Source organism: Barbus barbus (assembly GCF_936440315.1).
Source record: "Barbus barbus genome assembly, chromosome: 3".
NCBI lineage: Eukaryota > Metazoa > Chordata > Actinopteri > Cypriniformes > Cyprinidae > Barbus > Barbus barbus.
The window spans coordinates 12,961,032-12,988,551 of record NC_136731.1 but is presented as its reverse complement, the minus strand read 5'-3'; the positions used below and the strand labels follow the sequence as shown (position 1 = coordinate 12,988,551).

General features: G+C 41.5%; 1 protein-coding gene across 1 annotated transcript; it reads right to left on the bottom strand.

The window, feature by feature from the left end:
- Positions 1-7,401: 7,401 nt before the first annotated feature.
- LOC306858252 (transmembrane protein 235-like) lies at positions 7,402-19,688 on the bottom strand (the record flags this gene model as incomplete). The annotated part of the gene is made up of 4 exons (XM_079398688.1): positions 19,464-19,688; positions 18,594-18,671; positions 17,979-18,116; positions 7,402-7,676 (listed from the first exon to the last, which is right to left on the bottom strand). Exons 1-4 carry the CDS (start codon positions 19,639-19,641, stop codon positions 7,402-7,404), a joined length of 669 nt encoding a protein of 222 aa, XP_079254814.1. The 5' UTR covers positions 19,642-19,688.
- Positions 19,689-27,520: the final 7,832 nt, after the last annotated feature.

Genomic DNA, 27,520 nt, shown 5'->3' with positions numbered 1-27,520 from the left:
CTGAAATCAATGGTTTTTGCTAACTAACTAATTTTGCAAACTACCTAAAGCATTGGTCTCAAACTCAATTCCTGAAGGACCACAACTCTGCACATTTTAGCTCAAATCTTAATCAAACACACCTGATCCAGCTAATCAAGCTCTTCAGGATTACTAGAAACTTCCAAGCAGGTGTGATTTGGAGCTGGTTGAAGCTAAACTCTGCAGAGCTGTGGCCCTCCAAGAATTGAGTTTGAGACACTGCTCTAAAGACGGCTAAAGGCGTTGTTTGAAGCTTAATGGTGGTGACACTAAAGTCATGTGACTGCAGTGTACTTTGTTTATAGCCTGCATTTAGCTTTTTACCTCTTGAGATTGCATTGTATGCTTCAAAGTTCACAAAGTTAATTTGTGAAGATTATCTTCACATACAAAATGTGTATGAATCAGACCTTATTTTCAGCATAAGTTCAAAAGCCAGTTGATGTTAACTAGCCTTTAGTGTCCACACATGACAGCTTGTACCACAGACAAAACAAATTAAGGCACTTTCTTCACAACCAAGTCATGGCTGGAAAAGAAGATTGAGTAAATAAAAGAAATACAAGCTTGATGGAAAACACACTGGCAAGCAATGCTTTGCTTCTTAGTCAGAAAAAAAATGGTGTGGTCTAACAAGTGTCAACATTTTTATTTAGAAAAAAATATATAATTACAATAGTTGTTAAAAGTTTATTTTTTATTATTTCCAAAAGTCCAGAATGAACCAATGATATAGAAAGCTATCCATTAACATTAGGTTTGTTAGTGCAGAATCCCCTTTAGCCAACAGGGAAAATATCCAGTTTAGGAGTTCTACAAATGTAATCGGTCACTGGTAAATCATCTGTTATCATTTAATGAAATATTTGAGATTCGTACATTGTGTTGCATTATCATAACATGGCCATCAAAGTACAGTGATATCTTACAATAATCCTTTAAAAAACAAAACTTGTTAAATAAGCAGAACATACTGTAGCAGACCATTAGCTTCATCTTATTTTGATCATGTAGAAACCACTGACATTTAATAATTATCACAATGTCCTCACAGACATATGAGTCTGATGTGATCATGGTAACTTTTGACATTTGATTGTGTGTTCATCCACCAGTCATCACATTAGTTTTCTTTTAGACTTTATAATCTGGGTCAGCAAAAAAACTAATTGGGACAAACAGATTATTTTTCTGTGATCCAGTCGAGCAGTGCAACAATGTGGCAGAAAGTTATATTTTCTCAAATTACACAGCTGCCTTGCTTTGGCCCCCTTTGCATTTGTTTGTCAAATATGAAAACCAGCAGATGTGATGTGTTCAGGACGGCATGGCAGTGAATGGACCACACATGGATTTCTGCAGTATACATTCCATCTTCCACGGAATAAGAGCATGGTTAACGATAGTACGTTTTGCACAAAGTTTGTGGATGTCTTCCTGAAGACTGTGAATCAGCTGATGAGCATTTGCATGATTTTAGAAGGACATCTAGTGGCTACATTGTTCTTGCATCTGTAGCTCAACCAAATGAAGTGAAACTGGTTAACCCTGACAAAAACAATTAATTTTACTTATAACCTGCTAAGCACTTCAGTGTGTTTGCTCTGGCTCTTATGAGGACTCATCAATCACAATATAGCCTGCATCAGTCTCTTTGATATTTTGGTCCAATACTGTGTCTGTTTCTCTTTTCTGTAAGACATATGCTTTTTCTCCTGTTAAGTGATGGTCTCAAATGGGTGTTGTAGACCTAAAAAAATGCATATCATAAAGACTAACAGAGCTTAAGAGAGTAGATAAAAAATATTTTCACTGGAGAGTTAAATCATCTTCTTGAACCAACTGAGATTTCAATCCATGTTCGATCACATTCAGCACCATTTGTAATGTGTTTCTTGTTTGAAATAGGATATTGTTTGGACTGTGTTGTCTTAAATTGGGTGCATTGTGGCTGCAAGTACACTTCAAAATGCTGCAAGAGCATTGGCACTAGCTAACTCTGCAACAACAAAGACTGTATTTGAACTGAAACGCGTCAAAATATTGAACCTGTGCATTAGGCCCTGCAGTGTGTAAATGAAGCTGCTGATTTGTATCAGTTAAGGAGCTGGCAAGTGGCAATTTTATTTCAATTTCAAGTCTATATATAAGTCTGTATATCAAGTCTATATTTTTGGTCACCGGCAGCACAGGTGTTTTGGTAAATTTGGTGAACGTGACAAAATTTGCAATTAACTTCTGTTACATACAGTATATCCACGCAAAACAGCATATTTAACTAGGAAAAAAATGTTGGGTGGGGATTGATTTAATCCACTCATATATTGCTCTGTTTTACTGATTTGGAGGAAAGCATTAAAAAAATAAGAGGGATTGGTGATGTTTTCCGTTCATTTCACATCAAAACCAAGTTACAGTTTGTACTGAGACAATTATTTCCTTTGGAATTATGTGCACTGATGAAATATGGACAATAAGATCATTAACATGCATTAAAAAAGTAACTTTTTGATTCCTGTTAACCTGAAAATGCCTTTGGCATGCTGATATCATCGGCTCTCTCCTTAACACTCTGTCAATATTCAGCGGTGTCAAGACAGAATCAATCAAAGATCACAGCCAATCAGAAGCACGTGTGAGCGGGATCTCTCTCCAAGAGCACTGTAATCGCAACAAAATTAAGTATTTTCTTTGAGGCTCTCAGTTATTTTTTAGAAAATTTTATTTACTATTAAGATTATGATGGTTTTGGGAAATGTACCGTAGTGAATAAGTTCAGTTAATGCCTTACTAGAATTCCACTTAGTGCTTACAGAAAGCAGCCAGAGAGGGATTTCGCACCAGAAATCTGGCACCCAAAGTCTGTTCTCGTCAAAGTGGAGGAGGATTTCTTACAGCACAACTTGACTCCTCAGTCCTCAAATCCGCCTCCGACTTTCCAGTCACAATCCTTTAATCCACAGTCCACACACACTGTCCTCTTCAAACACCAACACTTTAATTAACAGGCGAGGTCACAAAGAGGTTTAGAAGAAGACCAACATGTCTGAGCATTAATGATTCAAGAGAACCCACATCAAATTTGGTTTGTATATTGATGAGATAAAAGTAAGAACATTTTGAGCATGTTCGGCCAGTGGTAGAGAACATAAGTGGACCAAGATGAGATACCATAGTGATAAATATTTTCAATCCCCACTTGGCTTCATCTTCAAATTGAGGTCTGCCACTGTTATTACAAGATCTATTAGATGGGTTTTATCTGGAGTGTTGTGAAGATCTTAAATGAAGCTTATATGTGAATGACTAGAATGGAAATACTAATCTTCACACCTCCTCCACGTCTCTTCATACCTTCATATTACTTTTTGATGACTTCAATCTGTATGAGTCATTTAGGAGCTGCCACACTCTGCAGGATAAAAATACATGTTGCACATAATTTGATGTGCCCATATTTTCATTTGTGAGTTTCAAATGATAAATATAAAAGTATTCAAGGTTAAAGATGAAAACCTACCTACATAATGTACCTGATATTAGGAACCTTCAGTTCTGTGTAAAACTGGTGGAAAACACAGTAAGTCCAAGCGGCAACGCAGAGGATATTGAAGAACCACACAGCAGGAAAGACAGTTGACGTATTGTGAGAATCAATCAACGGGTGGAGGTTATATATTTTAAAGCAACAGGAAAAATCCACCCACCTGAGCACTGGCTGTAAGAAAAAGCTTTCAGATTTCACAGATTCTCAGATGTGTGGGGAAAAAACGAAATTGCACCGATCCATTAAAGCCAACAGGGAAAAGAGCGATGTGTTTACCTCAAGCTCTGCTTGATTATGCAGCAAGTGAAGGAAGAAATATTATGTACCATAAAAGTTTAATGGATTTGGCCCAGGTTTAATCTATATATAGCAGCGCTCCTATCAAGCTCCTCAGCCACTCGCTCTCAACCAGCAAGACATGAAAACATGTATAACTGTATTTCACCTGGAGCTATTCTGTTTTTACGTGACATGACAAAGCTAGCTTAGACTAATCATCAAATACTGTTAAGCATGGTAACCAAAAGCAAATTCACACTTTTTTTCAATCACTTACAGGCTAAAACTCATCTAATGAGCAAAATGCTTCAAACCATGGAATCTCTTACTTTACCAAATCCCAATCATTAATTAACACTACTGACCCGTTTTCACACAAATTCAACCTCTTAAACCTTTTGTGTAAAACTCAAAACACAAATCTATTAAGAATATATCATGCAGTCATAGAGTGAAACATAAATTAACACACATGAATAGCAAACATTAATATACGGACTTATTCACTCTCCAATCATAACTGCAAGATATATAAAGAGTCACAAGTTCATTCAAAGTACCATCAAACTAGACTAGACAAACTAGCATGTGAAATTACAAACCAAGTTACAAACCCCTATAAAAGAGTTATAATCAACAATGTAAAATGTTTTACACTCTTAAACATAAGCAATCCAAAAGAAGGTTTTCACAGCGATGGTATAGAAGAACCATTCTTGGTTCTCCAAAGCAGATTTTAATGAACAGTTCTTGAAAAAGCGTTTTTTTAAAGAATCTAAAGAACCTTTTTCAGCAAAGGAAAGATTCTATGGATGTTAAAGGTTCTTCATGGAACCGTAGATGCCAATAAAGAACTTTTATTCTTAGGAGTGTGGAGAAATTCACATCAGATTAATTAAGAACGAGGGTATATTTCAAAGAATTGGTTTCAGGGTGAATTATTTCATGATGAGTAGACGGATCTGGGCAGCCGTGCCAGTAAAGTGGAGAGCTTTCCACTTTTCAAGTGATATGTAGCTGGTTCATTGACTTTCTAAGATTTTAATGTCTTCCTTTAACCCTCTTCCTTATTCCTCAGCCCAATAGATGAGTTATTTTTAATATGGCCATAAATGGTAACCTATATATCTGCATGAGAAGGGATTTGTTCTGGTGTCTGTAGAAGAGATTCTTTGGCCGGATCTAAAACAGTAACTCGATACAGATGCAGAATAAATATGATTTATATTTTTGTATTTTACTTCTGAATTGTATCTTGAAAGGAGCTTTGCCATAACTCATTGCAGTCCAGTTCTGGACATTAAGGATTTTTCAAATCATGTGGCTAGTTGAGGAAAGGTACTGCTACTTTTCTAAGCATTACAAAAATCTGTAGGCTTTTCCTATGACAACCATCATATCAAGAACCATCAGTAGCACAGAACCTGATGACGCAATTGTCCTCCCACCTCCAATTATTCAATTGTTTTGAGATACTAGTTGCCATTTCAATTGAAACTCAGAACGAGTCTTTTTGCATTTGTACATTTTTAATGAGTCTCAAATATCGTGCAGTTTGACAGCTAATTTCCTACAGTCTGAAATGGCTTATTACTGAGATCATGTTGCAAACAACTATTATAAATCATACAGTGTGCACCTGCCTTTCCCACACAACATTATAATCGCCACTTACATATTATCTGAGAGTATGTATTGACACATTTCCATATTCTGTTCAGTTGGACAGTAAGAGAAACTACTGTAAATTCCAAGTGTAATCCAGTAAAAGAATTTGATGAATAATCAGTTATTTTTCATTAACTCACGAGAGCAAGAACACAATGTCTATTGTATTTTTCACATTGTGAGAGCCTAAGAAAGAGAAAAAGTCAAGAACCCACAGCACAATTCTTTAGTGACACTGTTAAAATGACATATGGTTTTTTTACAATGTGACATTGCATATTTCTTGTATAGCTGAACACATTTCAATTTACATCTTCATGAAATGTGGTCAAAACTCCAAATGCATTTACAATTATCATTTGACATGAGCCATTAAAAAAAAATCCAAGCAACCACATTTATATTGCAGAAAAATATTATTTTTAGGAAATCATCGATTTTATAGTGTAGGTGATGAAGAGAAACTTTAAAACTGCACTCAGGCACATTCCTCACATTTATCACCAGACCATTTATCGTCCTTTATTTTCACTTAACAGAATTGGTTCGACATTTAATGCTATCCGGATTGCAGCTATTTTGGCCTCCGATGCACCCAGTCTCCATTCCTATATGGGTGTTGAAATTTAACATTATAACACAGTCATATTTCCCTGCAAATAATACAGCATATTACATTCTGGGCTGACTGGCTGTCTTCAGAGAAGACTTCCTTCAGGAAATTGGAATGAAAATGGATACGATTTTCTGAGCGCTCAAGAAAACAGCCCACTCTGTACCTATATGGCACATTTCTTAAATTGGTTTCCTAAATAGATTGGTTAATTAGTGACAAATTGATTTTTGAATTGAGCTCACTGTCACGCTTGACCAAGGAACGAGGGAGCATTTCCAAACACGAGAGTCTTTAATAGTCCACACACGTAGGAGGCACAGGGAATGACGTTTAAGAACAGACAAACACTAACTGAAATGACTGGGGCTTATAAACACAGGGTAATTGGGGAAGACGATGAGACACACCTGGAACAAAATTAACACAATCAGACTGGGGAGAAACTGGGTCACAGTGAACACATGAGGAGCAAAAACACAACAAAACAGTCCAGGATCCTGACACTCACATGGTGCGTCTTGGACATTTAATGAAACGTGAACCTTAAGAGAGATAAATGTAATTACCACAAATGAAAACACAATTATAACTAGCTTCATTTAAAATTGGTATATGCCTTGCAAAGTGTCTTTATGAATGAGTTTGCGTAGTTCAGACAGTAAAAAATGAGATATACAGCATGAATAGCGGTATTGGCAGGTTATAAGCAAAAACATAAACTTCTACCAAAATTGTTCGTTCATTAATTGACAGAAAAAAACACTATCTACAAAATGTGTGCCTAGAGATGCTGCAACAGCTTGATTCATCGTGTTAAAGATTCTTTATTGGCGTCAATGGTTCTATGAAGAACATTGAACATCCATGGAACCTTTCAAATGCAGAAAAGGATCTTTAGATTTTTTAAATGATCTTCAAAATGGTTCATTTAGGAACTGCTCACTGAAAGGTTCTTTAGGGAACCAAAAATGGTTCTTCTATCACTGCAAAAACACCCTTTTGGAACCTTTATTTTTAAGAGTACAGTAAATGCATGACACATGACATCGGTGAGCTCTGGAAAATGTGTTTCTAGAAGCCTTGAGGAAAACATATGATTGCACTGACACACTCGAGTGATGCAGACAAATTTTGCAGTCCTCGACTGAGCACTTTCATTCAATAATTGATGAATTGACAGCGGTCTCATTTGCCACCCAGCACTCTCCATTTTAACTCTGACGCAGCACAAACTCATGTCTTGATAAGGCTGTAGATGAAATGATCACCATCACTGCAGTCTCAGAAGCTGTGGTGAGCTCTGGCTCATGGAGAGCACTGCGGCAGGCTCGTGGTGGCACTGGCGGTGGATGAGATGGGCCGCTAGCATGAGCAGGATCCCCGTCAGCAGCTCCAGGCAGAAGGACAGACAGGCCATGACCAGAGACCAGCCAAAGGACATGTGGACGTGAGACAGTGACTTAATATCCACCATGTGCTGCAGCTCCTCCAAAGCCTGCTGAGAGTAACTGATATAGATGCTCACACCAGACATCGTCAACAGACCTGTGGGCAAAGAGACGTCATTACACTCCATTCACTCACTAAACAACCTTCCAGCAACCAACTTATCAGTACTTTTCATATAAAAATATTCTCATTTAAAAACATAGAATGCCTAATGGGATAGTTCACACAAAAATGAAAGTTCTGCCATCATTTACTCACCCTCGAAGTGTTCCAAACCTGTGTGTATAGTATGAAAAAAAACTATGGAAATATCTACCAGCAAGTGTTTGGTTATCAACATTCTTCAAAATATCTTGAATTGTGTTCCACAGAAGAAAGAAACTCATAAAGTTTTAATACTTGGGGGTAAATAAATGGTGACAATTTTCTTTTTTTGGGTGAACTATCCCTCTAAAGGGTTAGTTCACACAAAAATGAAAATTAGCCCATTTTACTTACCCTCAAGGCATCCTACTGTAGGTGTATATGACTTTCTTTTTTCAGACGAATCTAGTGGGATATTAAAAATAATCCTGGCTCTTCCAAGTGTTAGAATGGGAGTAAGCAGATGTTTTTTTCAACAGTCCAAAAGACGTCAAATAAAGTGCACACATCAATAATTAAACGTGCCTTAAATGGCTCCGGGGGGTGAATAAAGTACTCTTGTAGCGAATCCATGCGTTTTTTTTTTTTGCAAAGGAAGCAAAGTTTCCTTACTTTACCAAAGGAAAACCAGTCTCCTCTTGGCTTATATTGAAATCCTCCTACATTTTTCTTTACAAATCCTTGTTTTGTACTTCTAATTCGTGACCGGCTTCGAAGCCACTAGAAGGCAAGCCTGCAACCATTAGCCGAAAAAGCATAACAGCTAATGCTAACACTTCCGGTCAGGCAGTATGGGAAAGGAGACCAGAGGCTGTTTTTTTTTTTATTTTTTTTATGGATGTCAATGAAGGCTATCATTCACAACGCTGAATAAACAATCTCTGTCAGCTTTTTGTTTTGCTGTCTCACCTCCGCGCTTCCGCGTTCATCACTAATCACCGGCGTGTGCACTGCATGATCCACCGGTACGGCTTGCACGTATGACTATCAGCAGAAGTGAGAAAAAAGTATTTCAATCAACTCTCAAAAGATTTTGAGATAATAGTTTGAGATAATATTAATGATAATAGTTACAGTATGACAATGTTAATGTATTTGGTCTTGATGGAATAGACCTGCTACGCTGCTGCTGAATTGCTGCTGCTGTTGGTTATTGCTGTTGTTGTATTATTACTGCTGCTACAAGCAAATACAGGAACTTGCTACTGCCAGTGCATACGGTGATACAGTGCTGTGAGTATTTAAGACATATTGCTGCTGCACAAATAGCATATAAAATAACCCGTAGCAGATCTATACAGGTGGAGCTGTGGAAGGTGGAGGGTTTCACAGGAACTCTGAAAGCACACTGCAAAATGCTCAAGTGGATGCTAAACAGTCATTTAAATGTAAAGCATTTAAATGGCTACGTATGCAACACGAACCAGCTTATGCCAAGTCGTTTAATGGTGTGAATATCATCAGTTACGTCAATACCCATCAGCCTGCACCATCTAGAGTTTCATGACTGAACTATACATTTATAACATTTTAAATATGGATATTTTTCTTACAAAAATTTGATTGGATTAGTCTGAAAGAAGAAAGTCGTATACAACTAGGATGCTTTGAGGGTGAATAAAACATGGGCTAATTTTCATTTTTGGGTGAACTAACCCTGTAAGCCAGTTTACTAACCTGACCAAGTTGGTTTTTAGACAGTTTAGGGGGGAAGCCAGCTAGTTTCTAAGCCCGACCACATGACAACTGCTCAAAACCCCACTAAACCTATGACTAAAAACCTGCCTATCTAGCTTGGATAAGACCAGTGACTTCATTTATAAAACGTATTAAATATGCACAGATTTGATCTTAAAGTTTGTGTAAACTAAAATCCATATCAACGTTAGATATGTATATTTTCATCAATTTCATATTCTAGCTTGTCATCATTTTAAAACCCTACTTGAATATACAAGGTCCAAAATCCCAAACAATTACCAATCTCTTCAAAACAATTTCAGTAGTAATCAGCTAAATTTCTTACAGTGGCACAGTTAAACACAACTTTATGTGAATTCACAGTAAAACAAGAGCAGTAAATTACTGAGATGTTAGCATCATTCTGCTGTTCATTCACAGTCATTTGTAAGAAAATGACTTAGCATGCATTGATTTCATAATAAATCTCTGACCACAGTAATTTATTGTAAAATAATACTCTTTAATCCTGTAAATTCCTGGCATTTCTTTTTACAGTGCAGCTTTCATACCTTTATATTTCTGAGAGTCTGGTGTATTCCGAATTTGTAAATACCACAATGCACTGTATGATATTTTGAAACCTTTAAAAACCATACCGCACACTGGGCATGCCATTTTGTACTCGCATTCTCAAGTTCAGGTGTTTGACAAAACAGAGCAAAAGGAAAGAAAAGTGCAGTCTGTAATATACAGTAGTTTTTCTCTGTATGAAGCATAGACGTCATTCCAGCCAAAAAAGTTCTACTGAAAAATGCATAATCTTTCAGCCTGGATGAAGCCATTATGTACATTAACAACAATTTGGGACAAATCTGATGTAATTTAATGGAAAACTATGTGAGTGTGAGTCTCTGTGGCATGGCAGGAGTTTGAACAACCTCCATGTGAAAGCTGTAATGGCTTGATTCATCATGTCCTATACACTAACTGCATAATGGCAAAATCCTATCTAAGCAAATTAGTCTTTTCTTTAGAATGAAACTCAGTGCACAAGCACAGAATATGACAGTCACACAGGTTAGTGGTGGGAGTATTAATAGGAAAGCTCATAATCACCATGGTAGTAAGAGAAGATCTGTGCTTTCCTTGAGACCTGCTTGAAGGAACCATCATGAACTCAGTCATTATTGCTGTAATTAACCCACTTACATGAAGCTCAGAGGAGCCCTGACCTTTCACGTTCACTCATGAGGAACAGAAGAGAGGTTTTCCTGCTGCTCTGCAATTAAACATCAGTCATTTCTCAAACAATGCACTGCTTTTTCAAGACGGTAAATACAAAATGCACTGACACAGCTGATGTGGGATTTGCTTCTGTGCCTGTCAGAGAAAGCGTCAGTAGACAGAGATGACAGATGGGAATAGAGGGAAAAACACAGAGCAGCACATTTAGCCATTTTGTTATTTATTTATTTTTTTTAATGATTTTTTTATGTGGTTCCTGTCCTAGTATAATGATATTAGTAACTTATATACTGAGTTTAATTTCAATAAGGAAATAAAGCTCTGCAAACATACAGTATGACATCTTTGGAGACAGTAAATAAACTAAAAATGTAATATTATAGAATTCCTGTTTTCACTGAGACAGATCTGGACTGCAGGCAGACTATTCAAGCACATCCATGCAGTGCTAGCACAAGCAGAAAAAGACTTCGTCTCACTCTAATCATGGACTTCTTGGGAAAAGACGTCAGTTTGATCGCAGTGTGGCTCTGTACAATCACAATATATCTCAGTCTCAGTGGTATCTTCACACATCTGCAAGTTGTGGGCAAAGATTCACCTCATACCATGGCAGATGAAGCTTTTGCACCTGTCACTGATAACAGTCTGGATGATCCCTTTCGTCTTTGGCATGAAGAATTCGATGTCTGTTTTTTTCCATAAAACAAAACAAAAAAAAAACAGCTGAAACATGGACTCATCTGACCACAGCACACATTTTCACCATTTTTTGGCCATTTAGCCGCATGTCTGTATATGATTGATGTATGATTGTCTCCGTGTGTAAGAGAGATTCAGGTTGCATTTTGTGATGCTGAGATGGACCGTGTTAAGTGACAATGGTTTTTCAAAGTACTCCCCAAGTGACTGAATTTAACACAGTTGCATGATGGTTTCTAATGCAGTGTCCGAGTGCTCAAAGGTTAAACACATTCAACAGAGGTTTCCTAACCTTCCCAGACTTTTATACAGACTGAGATTTCTCCAGATTCCCTGAATCTTTTCACAACATTATGTATGATAGATGATGAAGACCTAAAATCTTTGCAGTCTTAATGTTGATAAATGCTATTTTCGAACCGTTTGACAATCCTCTCATTAAGTTGACACAAAGTGTTAAGTTTACAAAATACAATAAAATTTTTCTTTTTCTTCATAGTTTACTCATAGTTAGAATTAACAAATCACAGAATCATATTTTTCCTGCAGTATACAAAATGTCTTAACTTTTTTTTAAAATGAGGTTGTAATCTGACATTACAAAGTGCACTGCTTTAAAAGTGTAAAACAATCATGGAAGTGTATTCTCTTTAAGGCATTTTGGTAACATTTTACTTTACGGTGTCATTATTACACACGTTACATGTACTTACTGTGTTGTTTGTCAGAAGATTGAAACTGTGCAAAGCAGATACAGTTCATTTAAAGTATCTGCTGAATGTAATGAAGTCAGTGAAATGTATGACCCGCAGCTCTGGTCTGAAGGGGCTTTTGTTAGACGCTATTATGAGCCGCGTAGTCATTGGGTCTAATTCTGCACCAGTCGATGGGGAAAGTGTGTGCCTTCGGGTAGAATAAACAAGTATTGGTGCCAACATGGACATTCGGGTTGTATCATACAACTGTCGTGGTCTGCGTGTGGGCCAGAGTGATGGGGATAAAACTCGTCGTATGGTTGTGGACAGCCTTTTGGAGAACTGTGACATTTTATGTCTGCAAGAGACATTTTTAGCAATGCAGGATTTGGACAAATTGAATTCTTTTAATGATAACTTCAATGGTGCTGGTGAATCCACAACAGATCTTGGTATGGATTTAATTAAGGGTAGGATATCTGGCGGTGTAGCCATACTGTGGAAAAAAAAATTAGACTCACTGGTAAAGGTGGTTAGACTGGATGTTAATTGGTGTATTGCAATACAGATTACTTATCAAGATAAGAAATTTATGATTTTAAATGTGTGTCACCTTATGAATGCCATCTTAATGAAGATGAGTATTTAAATAGATTAGCTTTTATTGGTTCTTTTATTGAAAATTATTGAATTTCTATTATTTCCAGTGTGTATGTTATTGGAGACATGAATGCGGACATTTCAGACAGAAATTCATTATTTTCTAGTCATGTTGTTCAGTTTTGTCAAGATAATAATCTCATTTTGTCAAGTGAAGTGTGTTTGCCTGTAGATAGCTATACCTATGTTAGTGAGGCTTGGAACACTACATCATGGTTGGACCTACATCATGGTTGGTTCTGGGGCAGAGAATATGCGGAATATGCGGAGTTATGGAGACAACATTATTGTAGTCTTTTTAATTGTATTCAAAATGAATTATATAATGTGGGCAATTACCAAGTTAATGATCCAATAGTGATTATGTCACATGAGGTGAATCAAGCTATAAGAAAATTACCTCAAAACAAAGCTAGTGGCCAAGATAATATTTCTGCTGAACATCTTAAGTTTGCAAGTAAGAGGATAGCCCCTTTATTAGCGGTTTGTCTTACTGGCTTTTTGATTCACAGTGTGTTACCAGATTCAATGTTGTCTGTTTTATTAGTACCAGTTATTAAAAACAAAGCTGGAATGGTGGGTAACAGAGATAATTATAGACCTATAGCCTTAGCTAGTATTTTGTCTAAAGTGTTGGAAAAAATCTTGTTGGATAGGTTAAATGTGTTTATTAATTCTACAGACAACCAGTTTGGATTTAAGGCTAAACATGGTACTGATCTTTGCATCTATGCATTAAAGGAAATTGTAAATAAGTATAGAGATAAAAATTCATCAGTTTTTATGTGTTTCATTGATGCATCTAAAGCTTTTGATCGGGTTAACCATGCTAAGCTATTTTTTTAAATGAGACAAAGAGGGGTACCAGAATACATTGTGAGAATCTTGGCCTATTGGTATGCCCATCAGTTGATGCGTGTAAAATGGGGCAATAAGGTCTCTGTCCCTTTTGGGGTCAGTAACGGTGTGAGACAAGGAGGGATTTTGTCTCCAATTTTGTTTTAATCTTTACATGGATGAGCTGTCTGAAGGCCTTCAACAGCTTTTAAATCTGTGTTCTGATTATGGTCTTGAACATGATATTTTATATAATCCTGATAAGAGTATGGTTATGATTTGCAGAACTAAGGAGGATAAAAGTATAAATGTTTAATTTTTTAAGTTGTCTAACAAGAGTCTCACTGTGTGTGCGAAAGTAAAATACCTTGGACATATTATCACTGAACGGATGACAGATGATGAGGATATTGAAAGGCAACGCCGCATGATGTATATGCGGGCAAATATACTTTTGCGTAAGTTTAGTTTCTGCTCAGATGAGGTGAAGGTGTCACTTTTTAAAGCATATTGTACAACATTTTATACTGCTCATTTGTGGTGTAACTACAGAACATCTAGTTTACAGAAGCTGCAAGTAGCTTATAACGATGCAATGAGAATCTTACTAAGGAGACCTAGATGGCATGTAAGAGTAATCACTTTTAAAGCACTGTTACGAAATCTTATGTATAGATTTATCTGTCGGCTTAATGCTTCTAAAAATGAAATTATTGTGGGTTTATCAAATATAAGGGTTAGCACTACACGGTATCAGTCAAAGCTGTGGAGACACTGGTACTGGTGTATTTTGTAACTCTGTATGTTTATGATGGATTATATGGGTTGTATATGTTGTTCATTGTCTTTTTAAATCTGGACTTTGAGTCTGTAATAAAGTTTGATTGATTGAATGATTACTATTATTGGACAATAAATTATGCATGATTGCATGCAAGTAACCTAAGCCAAAGCCTAATCCTAACCATAACCATACAGTAAGTACATGTAGTTATATTACTCATTGTACTTCATTGTAGTTCTATACACATCTTTTTCACTAGCTGATGTGAGAAGAGAAGCTTTAAAACCAAATGGATGAATCGGCTCTGAGAAGCACAGACAGCCTGGAGGTCATCAACTGCACTTTATTAAAAAAAAAAGAAAAAAGAAGAAAACCAGCAACATTTACAGTTTTACACTGACTAAGTGTGTCAGGAGAGCTGAACTGAGGGAAAGATACACAATATCTGGTGAAGCATTCCTGGCTTAAATTAATTCAGAGAGCAGAGAGAATCAATATCAGAATCTTCTTCTGTCATGTCTGTGTTTTTGAGATGAAAAGTGTTTACAGACGTGATCATTCATGTAATCTCCTGTGGGCTTCAATCTTCCCACTGTTTTACTTTGATCCATCAGTTGTGTGCAGTGTTCAGTCCTTATGAAGCAAACACTCATTGGCACAAATCCAGCATCAATTTAGAAAGCTGTGTTAAATTCATATTTATAGACATTACACACCGTTCAGTGTGCTTGGGCAAGGCAGTATTTTTTTCATCTCAGGAGCCTCTTCCAACAGGACTGTAAACAGAACACAAATAAAAAGCTTTGCTGACCTCAGGGTTTCAACCTCTACAGATCCTAGTGATTTACTCTGCTCCATCTCTCCCTTAATTCAGCTGCACTTCAGTTTTCTGTTGTGCTCAGGCTGAAACACAAGCACCTGTTACAGCGCTGCAAAAGAGCCCCAAACTACACTCCATCACCATCATCATCATCATCATCACATCCTACCATAACAAACATAACCAATAATACTATCACAATAATATTGAGGAAAGAATGAACACAGATATTCTACTGACAAAAAAGCCTGTGTCACTCCCACTTATATTTTGACTTCAATAACTTTTTGTGATGAGAAGAAATAATGACAAAGTGTAATGAGGATGTGAATTAATTATGTGTCATTCAAGACAGAATCAGATGCTGCTGTTTTTAGTTTAACACCTTTACAGACACAGGAGCAAAATCTGCTGATTACATATATGCAAGTAAACCATTCATACCCGTCATGTGGTGCCTCCTGAACTGTAAACAAGTATTAGACTGAATGCCAAAAACAAATCATGTCATAAAGATTTGAGTTTGATGTTCATTGAAATGCATAGTAGCTCTTTAGTAATCAGCAGAGGTATATAGTGTGTGGTTCCATCCAGTAGTGTTTTTATAGAAAACAATCAGATAGAAAACAAATAGAGAGTGCAAGTGTTGGAGGCTCAAAAAGAAAACAGTCACACTTCGGTGTGTGGAATAAGGCACACGAAGACGAAGATGAAGAAGGATCAATAACCTTTAATGATTCCGCAAGAGTAATCCAAAGAGAGTAAGAAAACACACACGAGGTAACATTCAACAATACCAGACAAAGTAGAACTGAACCTGCTAGAAATAAAGTAGGGTAGCTAACGAGGGACACACAGCTGAGGATGATCAACTAATAAAGACTCGGGAGAACTAACTAATCAAGGAGAGACAGAAACTGGGTCAAACAGAGCACATGAGGGATGAAAACACAACAAAAGTCCAAATGGGTGTGACAAAAACAAATAGATAAAATAGAATTAGACTAGTGTTAGAGTTAGAGGGTCAAATAAAGATGGAAGGGATGTGTATTTAGCCATTTCTTGAAGATGGCTAAGGACTCAGGTCATTCCACCAGGTGGGAACAGTTAATGAAAAAGTCAGTGAAAGTGATTTTGGCTCATTAAAGATTAATCTTGCAGCTGCATTCTGGATTAAGAGAGCATTGCAATAGTCCAGTCTGGACAGGACAAGAGCTTGAACAAGGGAGTTGTGAGGCATATTCTGGAAGAAAGGGCCTGATCTTCCTGATTTATAAAGCAAATCTGCAAGACCGGGCAGTTTTAGCAATGTGGTCTGAGAAATTCAGCTGATCATCAATCACAACTCCAAGGTTTCTGGCTGTTTTTGAAGGACTTATGGTTGTTATGCCTTATTGGATGGTGAAATTGTGACAAAGTAATGGGCTTGTTGAAACAACAAGCAGTTCTGTCTTGGCAAGGTTGAGATGAAGGTGATGGTCCTTCATCCAGCAAGAAATGTCTATTAGACAAGCTGAGATGTGAGCAGCTATCGTCAGATCATCAGGATGGAATGAGAGGTAGAGTTGAGTGTCATGAGCATAGCAGTGATATAAAAAGCCATGTTTCTGAAGGACAGAAACTAGTGACGCCGTGTAGACAGAGAAGAGAAGTGGTCCAAGAACTGAGCCCTGAGGCACCCCAGTAGCTATGTTGCGACTTGGACACCTCACCCCTCCAAGATACCTTGAATTACCTATCTGAGAAGTAAGATTCAAACCATTGAAGTTCCTGAGATGCCTTTTGGCAGTAGGGTTGACAGGAAGATCTGGTGGTTAATCGTGTCGAATGCAGCAGACAGATCAAGCAAGATAAGTATTGAAGATTTGGAAGCCGCTCTTGCCAATCTTAGGGCTTCAACAACTGAGAGCAAGGCAATCTCGGTTGAATGCTCACTTCTAAAGCCAGACTAGTTGATGTCCAGGAGGTTTTTCTGTGTGAGAAAGGCAGAGACACTATTCGTTCAAGCTTAACAATATTCGTTCAAGTGTTTTTGCATTGGAAGGAAGAAAGGAAACTGGTCTGTAGGAAACTCAGTTGTTGTCAATATGAGCCTTTATGCATCTATTTGCTCGAATTTCTAACATTCACAGATAAGGACGCAACTATAAGATAGAAGCTCTGTTGAGGAAAACATGTCTAAATGCAAATAAACAACACACGCTGTGAAAGCGTGATTAAGATTGAAGCACTTAATATTTCTCATGTTCAAGAATTGTGCACTTTTCTGTGTCCGTTATTTTCAGATCCATTCACAACATCAAAGTATATGAATATAAACTGTTTTGTCCATAAAACAGCTGTTCCACACTTGCAGCGGTTAAAACGGTATGCATGCCAAACCAAAAGACCTGTACCAAAAAAACAAATGTGGTATGAATATGTTTAACATTACACCACTATTTATTTGTGCCTAGAACATCATTTGGATCTAGATTAGAAAATAATTCTTTAAACACAGTAAACACCTCAAATAAATCTGTTCAATATTTTTGTTGTTCGTTACTGCTGGCTTTGTGGATATGTATTATTGAGCTAAAAACCTCCATATCTATTAAACCCCCTCACTGTTTGTGTCCAGTTCACCTTACAGCTGTACTCAGCTGGAGAGCCTGACATTTTCTGTTTTCTTTCTTTCCCATTGTGTTTTATATCCACGTGTGACATTGACTGAGCCACTGAACACATCTCTCACCGACCTATACACAACGACACAAACTCCAGCCATATCACTGCTGAGAGCTCACTTCATGGCCACTGAATGCCGTGTAGCTGTTAATGGCACTCACTGCAGATGAGGAAGTATGCAGCGATGCAGGTCAGAAGAGTGCAGCTCTGAGCCAAAGATGCCACCAGACCAAAGATCCCACCAAAGACCAGCAGCACCAGACTGAGAGGCAGCAGGACCACGATGACCCTGTGCAAGTCTGCAGAGACACATACAGGCCTTTATTACAAATGCCCTTATAAAGGTAAAAATGGAAATCAATTTAAGATGGAAAAGTTTCTATCACTGCTGTGAACTAACCACTGCACAGAATATGAAGATAAGAAAAGCTTTGGGAGACATCTGTCCACAACAGACCTAAACCAGCAAACTGGCACAAAATCACACTCCGCAAAGTAGCTTCTAATTTACGCTATCGACAAAATCCTGGAAAATATCGAGATATCATCTTTTGGTCAATATAGCACACCCCTATGACTACTAATCAAAGGCCATCAGCTTCTTTGATAATTGTGCAATCTCTCTTATAATAAAGGTGACCAATGATGGATCAGGATGGATGTCGTGCTGAGAATACAGCACTTAAAGAGAGCGAGAGTACACTATACATAACAAGCCTATTTCCAGTGTCATTCTCTGATTGTGTCTAATGTGTAGATAGCTTTCAGAGACTCACTCAAAAGGTGCTTCTCCTGCTCGGTGTGGTCCGAGGTGTCCGTGTAGAATGAGATGTCATGATAACTGCCGTTCTGTCCTGTGGATCACATTAAAACACCAGTCAAGCAAAAGCTGCAAACACCCATTACACTTCACACAGTTGCCTGTGAATCAGGTTTCTTGGTGATCTCGACATACTACAGCCTACAAAGTTCACCGCATACAACACACAGCATTTAAAGGGTTTCTTTTCTTATAAGGAAAATCTGAATTTGTGTTTGAGGGGAAAGAAAATAATCTTTACTGCAATTAGAATGAAATGGTATAACAGTTCTTTTATGCGACAGATTTAGTAACCGTGTCTAACATTAAACATTTACAGTTGTGTGATGAACTGCTTCTCTCTTTAATTGTCTCTAGTGCCATGAAACAGCTACAGAATGAGACGAGACATTATGCACATAATGGAGACTCAGCCAGTGATGAGGACTGTCTCTGTGAATATTTCTGCAATTACTTCATTTGCAGCCACTTCATTCGAACCGTTTGCCTGTTAATTTGCTGCTACATGAATGAGATTAAAAATACTACATCTATCTAATGAGACACGTGAAATGTTAAACAGAAAGAACGGGAGAATGAATGCACAATAAGTTCATGCAGGCTACTTCATCAGTACTCAGTATTTAGCCTGATGTTTAATATTCACATGAACACTTTAATGTAAAACGCTGTTGTGTAGTGATTAATTGAGCAATTATTCTGGATGTTTAAATGCTTTTAATGAAGCTGAGGACACATCACTGGGAGAATATACTAAATGTGATCAACAGGTGCACAGTAAAATCAGACATAAAGGAAGCTCAAGTTGTTTGTGTTGTGATCTTACCTTCATAAATCCTCCAGAGTCCGGAGTGAGAGCTGCTGTACTCCAGGCTGGAGTTCTTCCCTTCATCTACATCTATAATGTACCAGTATTCAGTGCCGATGGACACGGCGAGCAGGATGAAGCTGAGCAGACCGCACAGACCCGCAGAGACCACAACTGTCCCAAAGTTCATCTTCATCAGCGCTGAAATCCCTCTGATGATTCATTGAATTGAGCTCCGGCTGCCCTCATTCAGGTCCTCTGAAGCCCAGTGCGTTCAGACACATTAAAGCACATGATTCCAGCTTTAATTCTCCAGACGTTTCCAGGCTGAGGGAAGAAGCAGCTCTCAGCAACAGAAGGAAAACTGGAGGGTTTTCCTCTCATCTCTCCTGCACAGCTGTATGTGGAGTGAGAGCAGAAGCTCAATCTACTCTCTCACCTCACTCTCGCTCTCTGTGCTGCATCTGATCAGCGATGAGGTGCTTTCTTTCCTTTTGCAAATATATTACTCTCTATATAGTAGCTTGTAAATACAGTAGATATTTTGTTATCACGGCTTGCAGCTCTTTTATGTCAAGAGAGCACATTTATTACTAAAATTAACAGATGAGTAACAGAAAAATTGAAAGTGCACAGGAAAAAAAAAAAACTTTAGTCTAACGCAGTAAACATTGCAATTTTTTCCCCTTTGTGTGTGTGTGTGTGTGTGTGGGATGATAAGAATAGATAACAGTGTTAGAGGGTCATTTTTTTATAAATAAAAAGAAAAGAGTTAGAGGCTACAAGTAGTAGAATAGAAATAGAATAGAAATCACAAGCTTTAGAGGGTCATGTTTTTTCATTATAAATAAAAAGAAAACAAGTACATTGTAACATTGTAAATTGCTTTGACGTCTATCAAGAATGAATGTTGACTTTAAAAAAAAAAAAAAAACTTAAACCTAATATTAGACTGATGCTAGATGTATTAACCTAAAAAAAGAAAAAGAAAAATATGTATATTCTTGAATTCTTGAGGTAAATTGAAATGTATTTAGTGCTTGTTACCAAAAAAAAAAAAAAAAACATGAATCTGAGTTTTCTACACACTTAAAAATAAAGGTTCTTTATTGGCATCAATGGTCCCACAAAGAACCTTTATCACCCATGGAACCTTTTCATTCCACAAGGTTCTTTATTGTGGAAAAGGGTTCTTTAGATAATTAAAATGTTCTTCACTCTAAGAAAAAAAAAGGTTATTTTAGGAACTATTCACTGAAAGGTTCTTTGGGGACTCAAAACTGGTTCTTCTATGGCATCGCTATGAAAACCTCCTTCTGGAACCTTTATTTTTAAGACTGTATTGAAATGCATCAATTGTCTTCCTCGTCTGATATTTCACAAATACAAACTTTTTTTTTTCCTCCATCAACATTTACTGTGGAAAAAAGGAGAGATGAACAGTTTTCACAAACCATATTCAGATTTGTTTTACAAATGTATTATTTGTAGTGCCATCACTGCATCAGGTAGATAGTTACCAGTGTTTTTTTGAGAGTATAATGTCCCGTCACTATACTGGGGCGTTAGGACCCACACAGACTGCAGGGTGAGCACCCCCTGCTGGCCTCACTTACACCTCTTCCAACAGCAACCTAGTTTTCCCAGGAGGTCTCCCATCCAGGTACTGACCAGACTCAACCCTGCTCAGCTTTAATGGGTGACCAGTCTTGGGCTGCAGGGTGATATGGCTGCTGATAAAAACATGAACACTCTGGACAGTTTTCATACTTGGTTTATAATTTATGTAATTGTCACTAACCCTCTATAAGACTACTTGTGAATTTACAGCTTAAAAAATAATTGACTTATATTATATATATTTAGGAGTAAAATCATTTCTTCATTTGACCTTTGACCTTTTTTTTTTAGGGATCCGTCATTTATAACTGACGTTGTCCCATTAGGGTAAATTATTTTTTGCCGAATTGTCTGAAACTTCACACACAATCAAATGCTTTTTCACTATCTGAAAGGAGTGAAAGGTCTTACTGTTTCAAAAAACATAAAAAATCTTTATGAACATTCAATTTTTTTCTTGTGCTGCTTTATTTGATTTGGAACTCGCGGGTGACAATGTATAAAACTTGACACAAAATCAGATGCAATTTCACTGCCTGAAAACCATGTCTAAAACAACTTTAACATTGTGTTTCATCTTGGAATTTCAAATCAGTTATCGTAGCACAAGTGAAAGTCAACAAGACTCTTCTTTCTCAGTGTATCCCACACATAAGCAGATGTTGACTTGTGCCGTCATCATTAGACCTAACATATGCTAATGTCTCCTTTACTACTTAGTTACCAAAAAATGTGAAGCACATGGCTAATAAATGTAAATTTTACTGGTTGAATGGGATGTCATTTGACATCACTAAAATAAAATTTTGTTGGTTGAATATTAATATTGTATTTTAAATGCAATTTTCTTAGCGTCATTTATAAATGATGATATCCCATAGAGGGCTAAAAGGATGATAATTATTCTGGACACATTTACCTTTTGTTTCACAGAAAAAAATAATTACACAGTTTCCCCCGACTCTACACTGACATGCACTGTCACATATATCTGCACAGACACAGACAATGAAGTGAACGTCTCGGTTACGTATGTAACCCTCGTTCCCTGAAGAAGGGAACGGAGACGTCACGTCGGTGACCGACGAATTGGGATCTCGCTTAGAGAGACCAATCCCCTACGAGAGTATCTAAACGAGCCAATGCACATTGGCATGCGATTATTGCATCCAGCTGCCGCTAATCACAGCGTGAGTATAAATAGGCAGCGGGTGCAGCGCATATTCAGGTTTTCGCTGAGGAGCCGAGCCGGTGACCCGGCCGCTCAGCGGTGGTACAGCAGCCGTGGCGACGGGACGTGACGTCTCCGTTCCCTTCTTCAGGGAACGAGGGTTACATACGTAACCGAGACGTTCCCTATCAGTCGGTCACTCCGAGTCACGTCGGTGACCGACGAATTGGGATCCCTACCAAAGGGCCACGGATACTGCCCCTTCCAGTGTCCTGTGGAAGCCTCCTGTGCCCCTATTTTTTGGCGCAGGTCAGGGCTAGCACAGAAGACCAGCTACTGTTGTCATGGCACTACCCACTCAGTAAGACTGGATAACACTGGGAAAAAGCGTACCCGTTCCAGTTGGAACCGGACGCTGCGGAAGCTCGCCCTTCCCGAAGGAGGTCCGGAGCAATTACGCATATGATCAACCTTTAGGCGCATATGGAAATTAGAGGAATTTGTACCTCATGGAGATTGGCAGAAGACCTGCCGGGGAAACACAGGCTCTCAGGCTATACCGTGGACTATACACATATGGGGTCCAAAAAGGCCTTTCATATGGAACCCAGCCCTCTACCGGTTCTCATGGATTCAGCAAGTGAGGGCCTGGCGTCAGATGCTCCGCCACATCTGACTGCCGAGGGGACGGAGGAACTCGACAGGGTCTACAGTACGGACTCTCTGGAGCAGTTTTAGCAAGCCGACCCGAAAACGGAACCTCTCAGTGCTTCTACCCGTTTGAGGTGAGAACACAGGAGGAAACCGGTTCCACACGAAGGCTATAGAACCTAGCGAACGTGTTAGGGGTCGCCCAGCCCGCAGCTCTACAAATATCTGCCAGCGAGGCGCCACGAGCCAACGCCCAGGAGGATGCAACAGCTCTAGTAGAGTGAGCTCTCAACCTGAACGGGCAGGGCACACCCTGTACCTGATAAGCCAGGGTGATGGCGTCCACTATCCAGTGGGCCATCCTCTGCTTGGAGACGGCCTTCCCCTTCTGCCGGCCTCCGTGACAGACAAAGAGCTGGTCTGAGGTCCTAAAGCTTTGTGTCCTGTCAACGTAGCATCTCAGCGCTCGGACGGGACAAAGCAAAGCAAGGGCTGGGTCTGCCTCCCCCGAGGGCAGCGCTTGCAGGCTCACCACCTGGTCCCTGAAGGGAGTCGTGGGAACCTTGGGCACGTAGCCAGGCCGGGGCCTCAGGATTACCTGGGAGTCAGCCGGCCCAAACTCTAGGCACGAATCGTCGACCGAAAATGCGTGCAGGTCCCCTACCCTCTTGATGGAGGCCAATGCAAGCAGGAGCAGAGTCTTCATTGAAATAAACTGCAGCTCAACTGACTGCAAAGGCTCAAATGGGGCCTGCTGTAGTGCTTTGAGCACTAGAGACAGGTCCCGAGAGGGTGTAGAGGGGGGCCGTGGAGGATTTAACCTTCTTGCCCCCCTAAGGAACCTGATGACCAAGTCATGCTTACCCACCGACTTCCCTTCCACGGGGTCATGGTTAGCAGCAATCGCAGCCATATAGACTTTAAGGGTGGAGGGAGACAGCCTTCGCTCCAACCCCTGCTGCAAAAAGGAAAGCACGACTCTTATCGGGCACTGTCGGGGGTCTTCTCGGTGAGAAGAACACCACTCGACGAACAGGTTCCATTTCAAGGCGTAGGCCTGTCTCGTGGACGGCGCTCCAGCCGAAGTGATGGTGTCAACTACCCCTTGGGGTAGGTCACCTAGAACCTCCGCGTCCCGTCCAGGGACCAGACATGAAGTTTCCAGCTTCTTAGGTCTGGACGCGGGTGCCAAGGGTGCCCCGTCTCTGAGTCAGTAGATCCTTCCTCAGAGGAATCTGTCAGGGAGGGGCTGTCACGAGGAGCATCAGTTCTGAGAACCAAGTCCGAGTGGGCCGGTACGGCGCCACGAGCAGGACCTGCTGCTCGTCCCCCCTGATCTTGCACAGTATCTGTTTTTGCGAGAAGGCTCACTGGGGGAGACGCATACTTGCGAAGGCCCCGCGGCCAGCTGAGCTGGACCGTCTGGGGATGGAGTCTCCATTCTCCAGGGAGCGCAGCTCGTGACAGCTCGTCGGCTGCCCGGTTGAGCAAGCCCGGAATATGAATGGCACGAAGCGACCTCAGATGCTTCTGACTCCAGAGGAGGAGGTGGCGGGCGAGTTGCGACATGCGACGGGAGCGCAGACCACCTTGTCGGTTGATGTACACAACGGTCGCAGTGTTGTCCGTGCGGACGAGTACGTGCTTGCCTCGTAAGCGCCTTCTGAGACGGATCAAGGCCAGACGTACTGCTAGCAACTCTAGGCAATTGATGTGCCAGTGCAGTAGGAGGCCCGTCCAAACCCCCGACACTGCAAGCCCATTGAACGTGGCGCCCCAGCCGGTGGTGGAGGCATCTGTGGAAATCACAGCAAGCCTGGAGACCTGTTCCAGGGGCACTCCTGCCCGCAGAAACGAGAGGTCTGACCACGGGGTGAGGGTTCGGCGGCAGGCCGGTGTAACTTGGACCCGGTGAGTGCCGCGCTGCCACGCCCACCTCAGGACTCGGCCATGGAGCCAGTGTTGAAGCGGTCTCATATGAAGCAGCCCCAGCGGCGTGACTGCCGCTGGAGCTGCCATATGCCCCAGTAGCCTCTGAAATTGTTTCAGTGGGACCGCTGACCTGCTCTTGAACCTACTCAGGCAGTTCAACACCGACAGAGCACGTTCCTGCGTGAGGCGTGCTGTCTGGCTGACCGAATCCAACTCCATACCGAGAAAAGAGAACCTCTGCGTCGGGGAGAGTTTGCTCTTTTCCCAGTTGACCTGAAGGCCCAACTGGCTGAGGTGTGACACCAAATCCCTGTGTTCGCACAACTGGTCCTGAGACTGAGCCAGTATGGGCCAGTCGTTGAGGTAGTTGAAACGCGAACGCTCTGTTCTCTCATGGGAACAAGGGCTGCCTCCGCAACTTTCGTGAAGACACGGGGTAACAGGGACAGCCCGAAGGGCAGGACCTTGTACTGATATGCCCGTCCTTCGACGCAAACCGCAGGAATGGGCTGTGGCGCGGAAGGAATCGACACATGGAAGTACACGTCCTTCAGGTCGACCGCTGCAAACCAATCTCGGGGACGGATGCACCCAAAGATGCGTTTCTGCGTGAGCGTCTTGAACGAAAGCCTGTGAAGGGCCCAGTTCCAGACACGCAGATCCAAGATTGGTCGTAACCCACCGCTTTCTTGGGCACAATGAAGTAAGGGTTGCAAGCCCTGTCTTCATATCGGCTGGAGGGACCGGCTCCATCGCGTCCTCCGCCAGTAGGACAGCGATCTCTCCACATGAGACATGAGCATCAGCTGCCTTCACTGCTGTGAGGTGGATGCCCCTGAACTGGGAGGAAACTGAACCGCATAGCCGAGTCAGATGGTCCCCTGGAGCCAGCAAGACGGGCTGGGTAGACGCAGGCACCCAGACACCGTACAAGCGGACCAGCGGGACCACCGACATACCCGCGGTGGGGCAGCGAGGTGGAACACAGGAACACGGCCCGTGGCGGACCAAGGGGTCTGGGTGTGCGGTGCACGCTTACCTGGTTCCGAGGTTGGCAGAGGGTGCGTGAGTAGGGCCTTTGATGACACTCTCGAACCGCCCACTGCTGCCAGCTGGCGAAGAGGAGGATGAGCGCGGTCCGGAGTTGGTCCGTCCGTGACTCTCCATACCCTCTTAGGACCCAGAGGCAGAGACAACCGCTTCTTGTCGAGATTTTTGAAATAGAAGAATCTCCACCCGGCCCTCCTCCGGGGGAGGCGCATCCGCCACCTCCCAAAGCAGTCCTCTCTCTCACTGGGTCGCCCGTCCTGCGCCTCTTGCTCTTCCGCTCACCGCCAGGTTTGACGGGGGCCAGGACGGGCGGGGCAGCCTGCCTACGCCCAGCTCAACGGCACCGCCTCTGGAAGCTGCTGCTGATGCGGTGCGGGAGCAGGGACGGACGCAGGGGCCGCCCTCTGCGACAAGCAGGCTGGGGCGCTGCAGCCGGCGGACGGGTGGAGGCAGCAGCTGCCCGCCGGGGCAGGAGGTGTTGGATCACCTCAGCCTGCTCGTGAGCAGCCGAGAACTGCTGGGCCATGTTCTCGACTGCGTCGCCGCAGAGGCCAGTCTGGGACACAGGGCCCTTGAGGAACCGATACTTTGTCGGTGTCCCCATGTCGACCAGACACAGCCAGGGGTGAACGTCCTGGACCACAAGTGTGGACATCGCACGACCCAGAGACCGCGTCACCTTCGTCGCTCGTAGCGCGAGGCCCGAGGTACAAGCTCTCAGAGCTTCCGGATCGTAACCACCCCCGTGCATGTCCTCAGTACTTTTAGCCTGAGGACCCTGCAGTAACGCCGTAGCGAAAGGTGGAGGCAGCTTCCCCACAGGCCATATAAGCACCGCCGGACAGACCAGACGAGTACCTACAGGCCCGGAAGGGGAGGCACGGTTCGCCCCGCCGAGTGGAGACGGCCTTCCCCTTCTGCCGGCCTCCGTGACAGACAAAGAGCCGGAGCAGCAGCAGCCGAATCTTCTTGCCCAGAAATCTCCAGCTCACCCTCCGATGCAGCAGTCAACGTCTGGTCATCGGGAGGAGCGCCAGGGTAACTGCTGGTGCTCCCCTTGTAGAGGGCCCAGCACGCTCCACTGACAGCTCAACTGGTTTTGGAGCGCAAGAGGGGCGATGGTCCCTCAAGGGTTGGTTCCCTGGAGGGTTTGCCACCATGCCACCGCCTGAAATGGTCCCTGTCTGTCTGCAGCCAGAACGAGAGCCAAATCAAGGCAGGGGCAACAGAGCTCCGTCCCTTTGTCGAGGTATCGGAGCCTGGCCCGCAACTCCAAGATGATCATCTTCCCATGAGAAGATGCCTCATCCACGAACGCCACCTCAGCATGCTTACTGCCCAGGCATGTGAGGCAGTGATCATGACCATCACCCGGCACCAGGTAACGACCGCATCCAGAAACGCACGGGTGACACGTTGTCTGAAGCAAGACCCAACTCGTCTTTACAAAGACGCAACGTCGAGTTTGCCAGATGCAACGTCGTCTTTAAAAAGACACACCCGTGAATGCTCTTTTAGAGAAATCACTCTTTCAGTGTGCTGAAGCGCACAGGGGAGATGGCCACTTGCAACACAATCAGGGGGTAGTGCAGCCTGATGTGTGCAATCCACTCGACACAGGAAGAACCACCGCCGCTGAAGTGCCGTACCG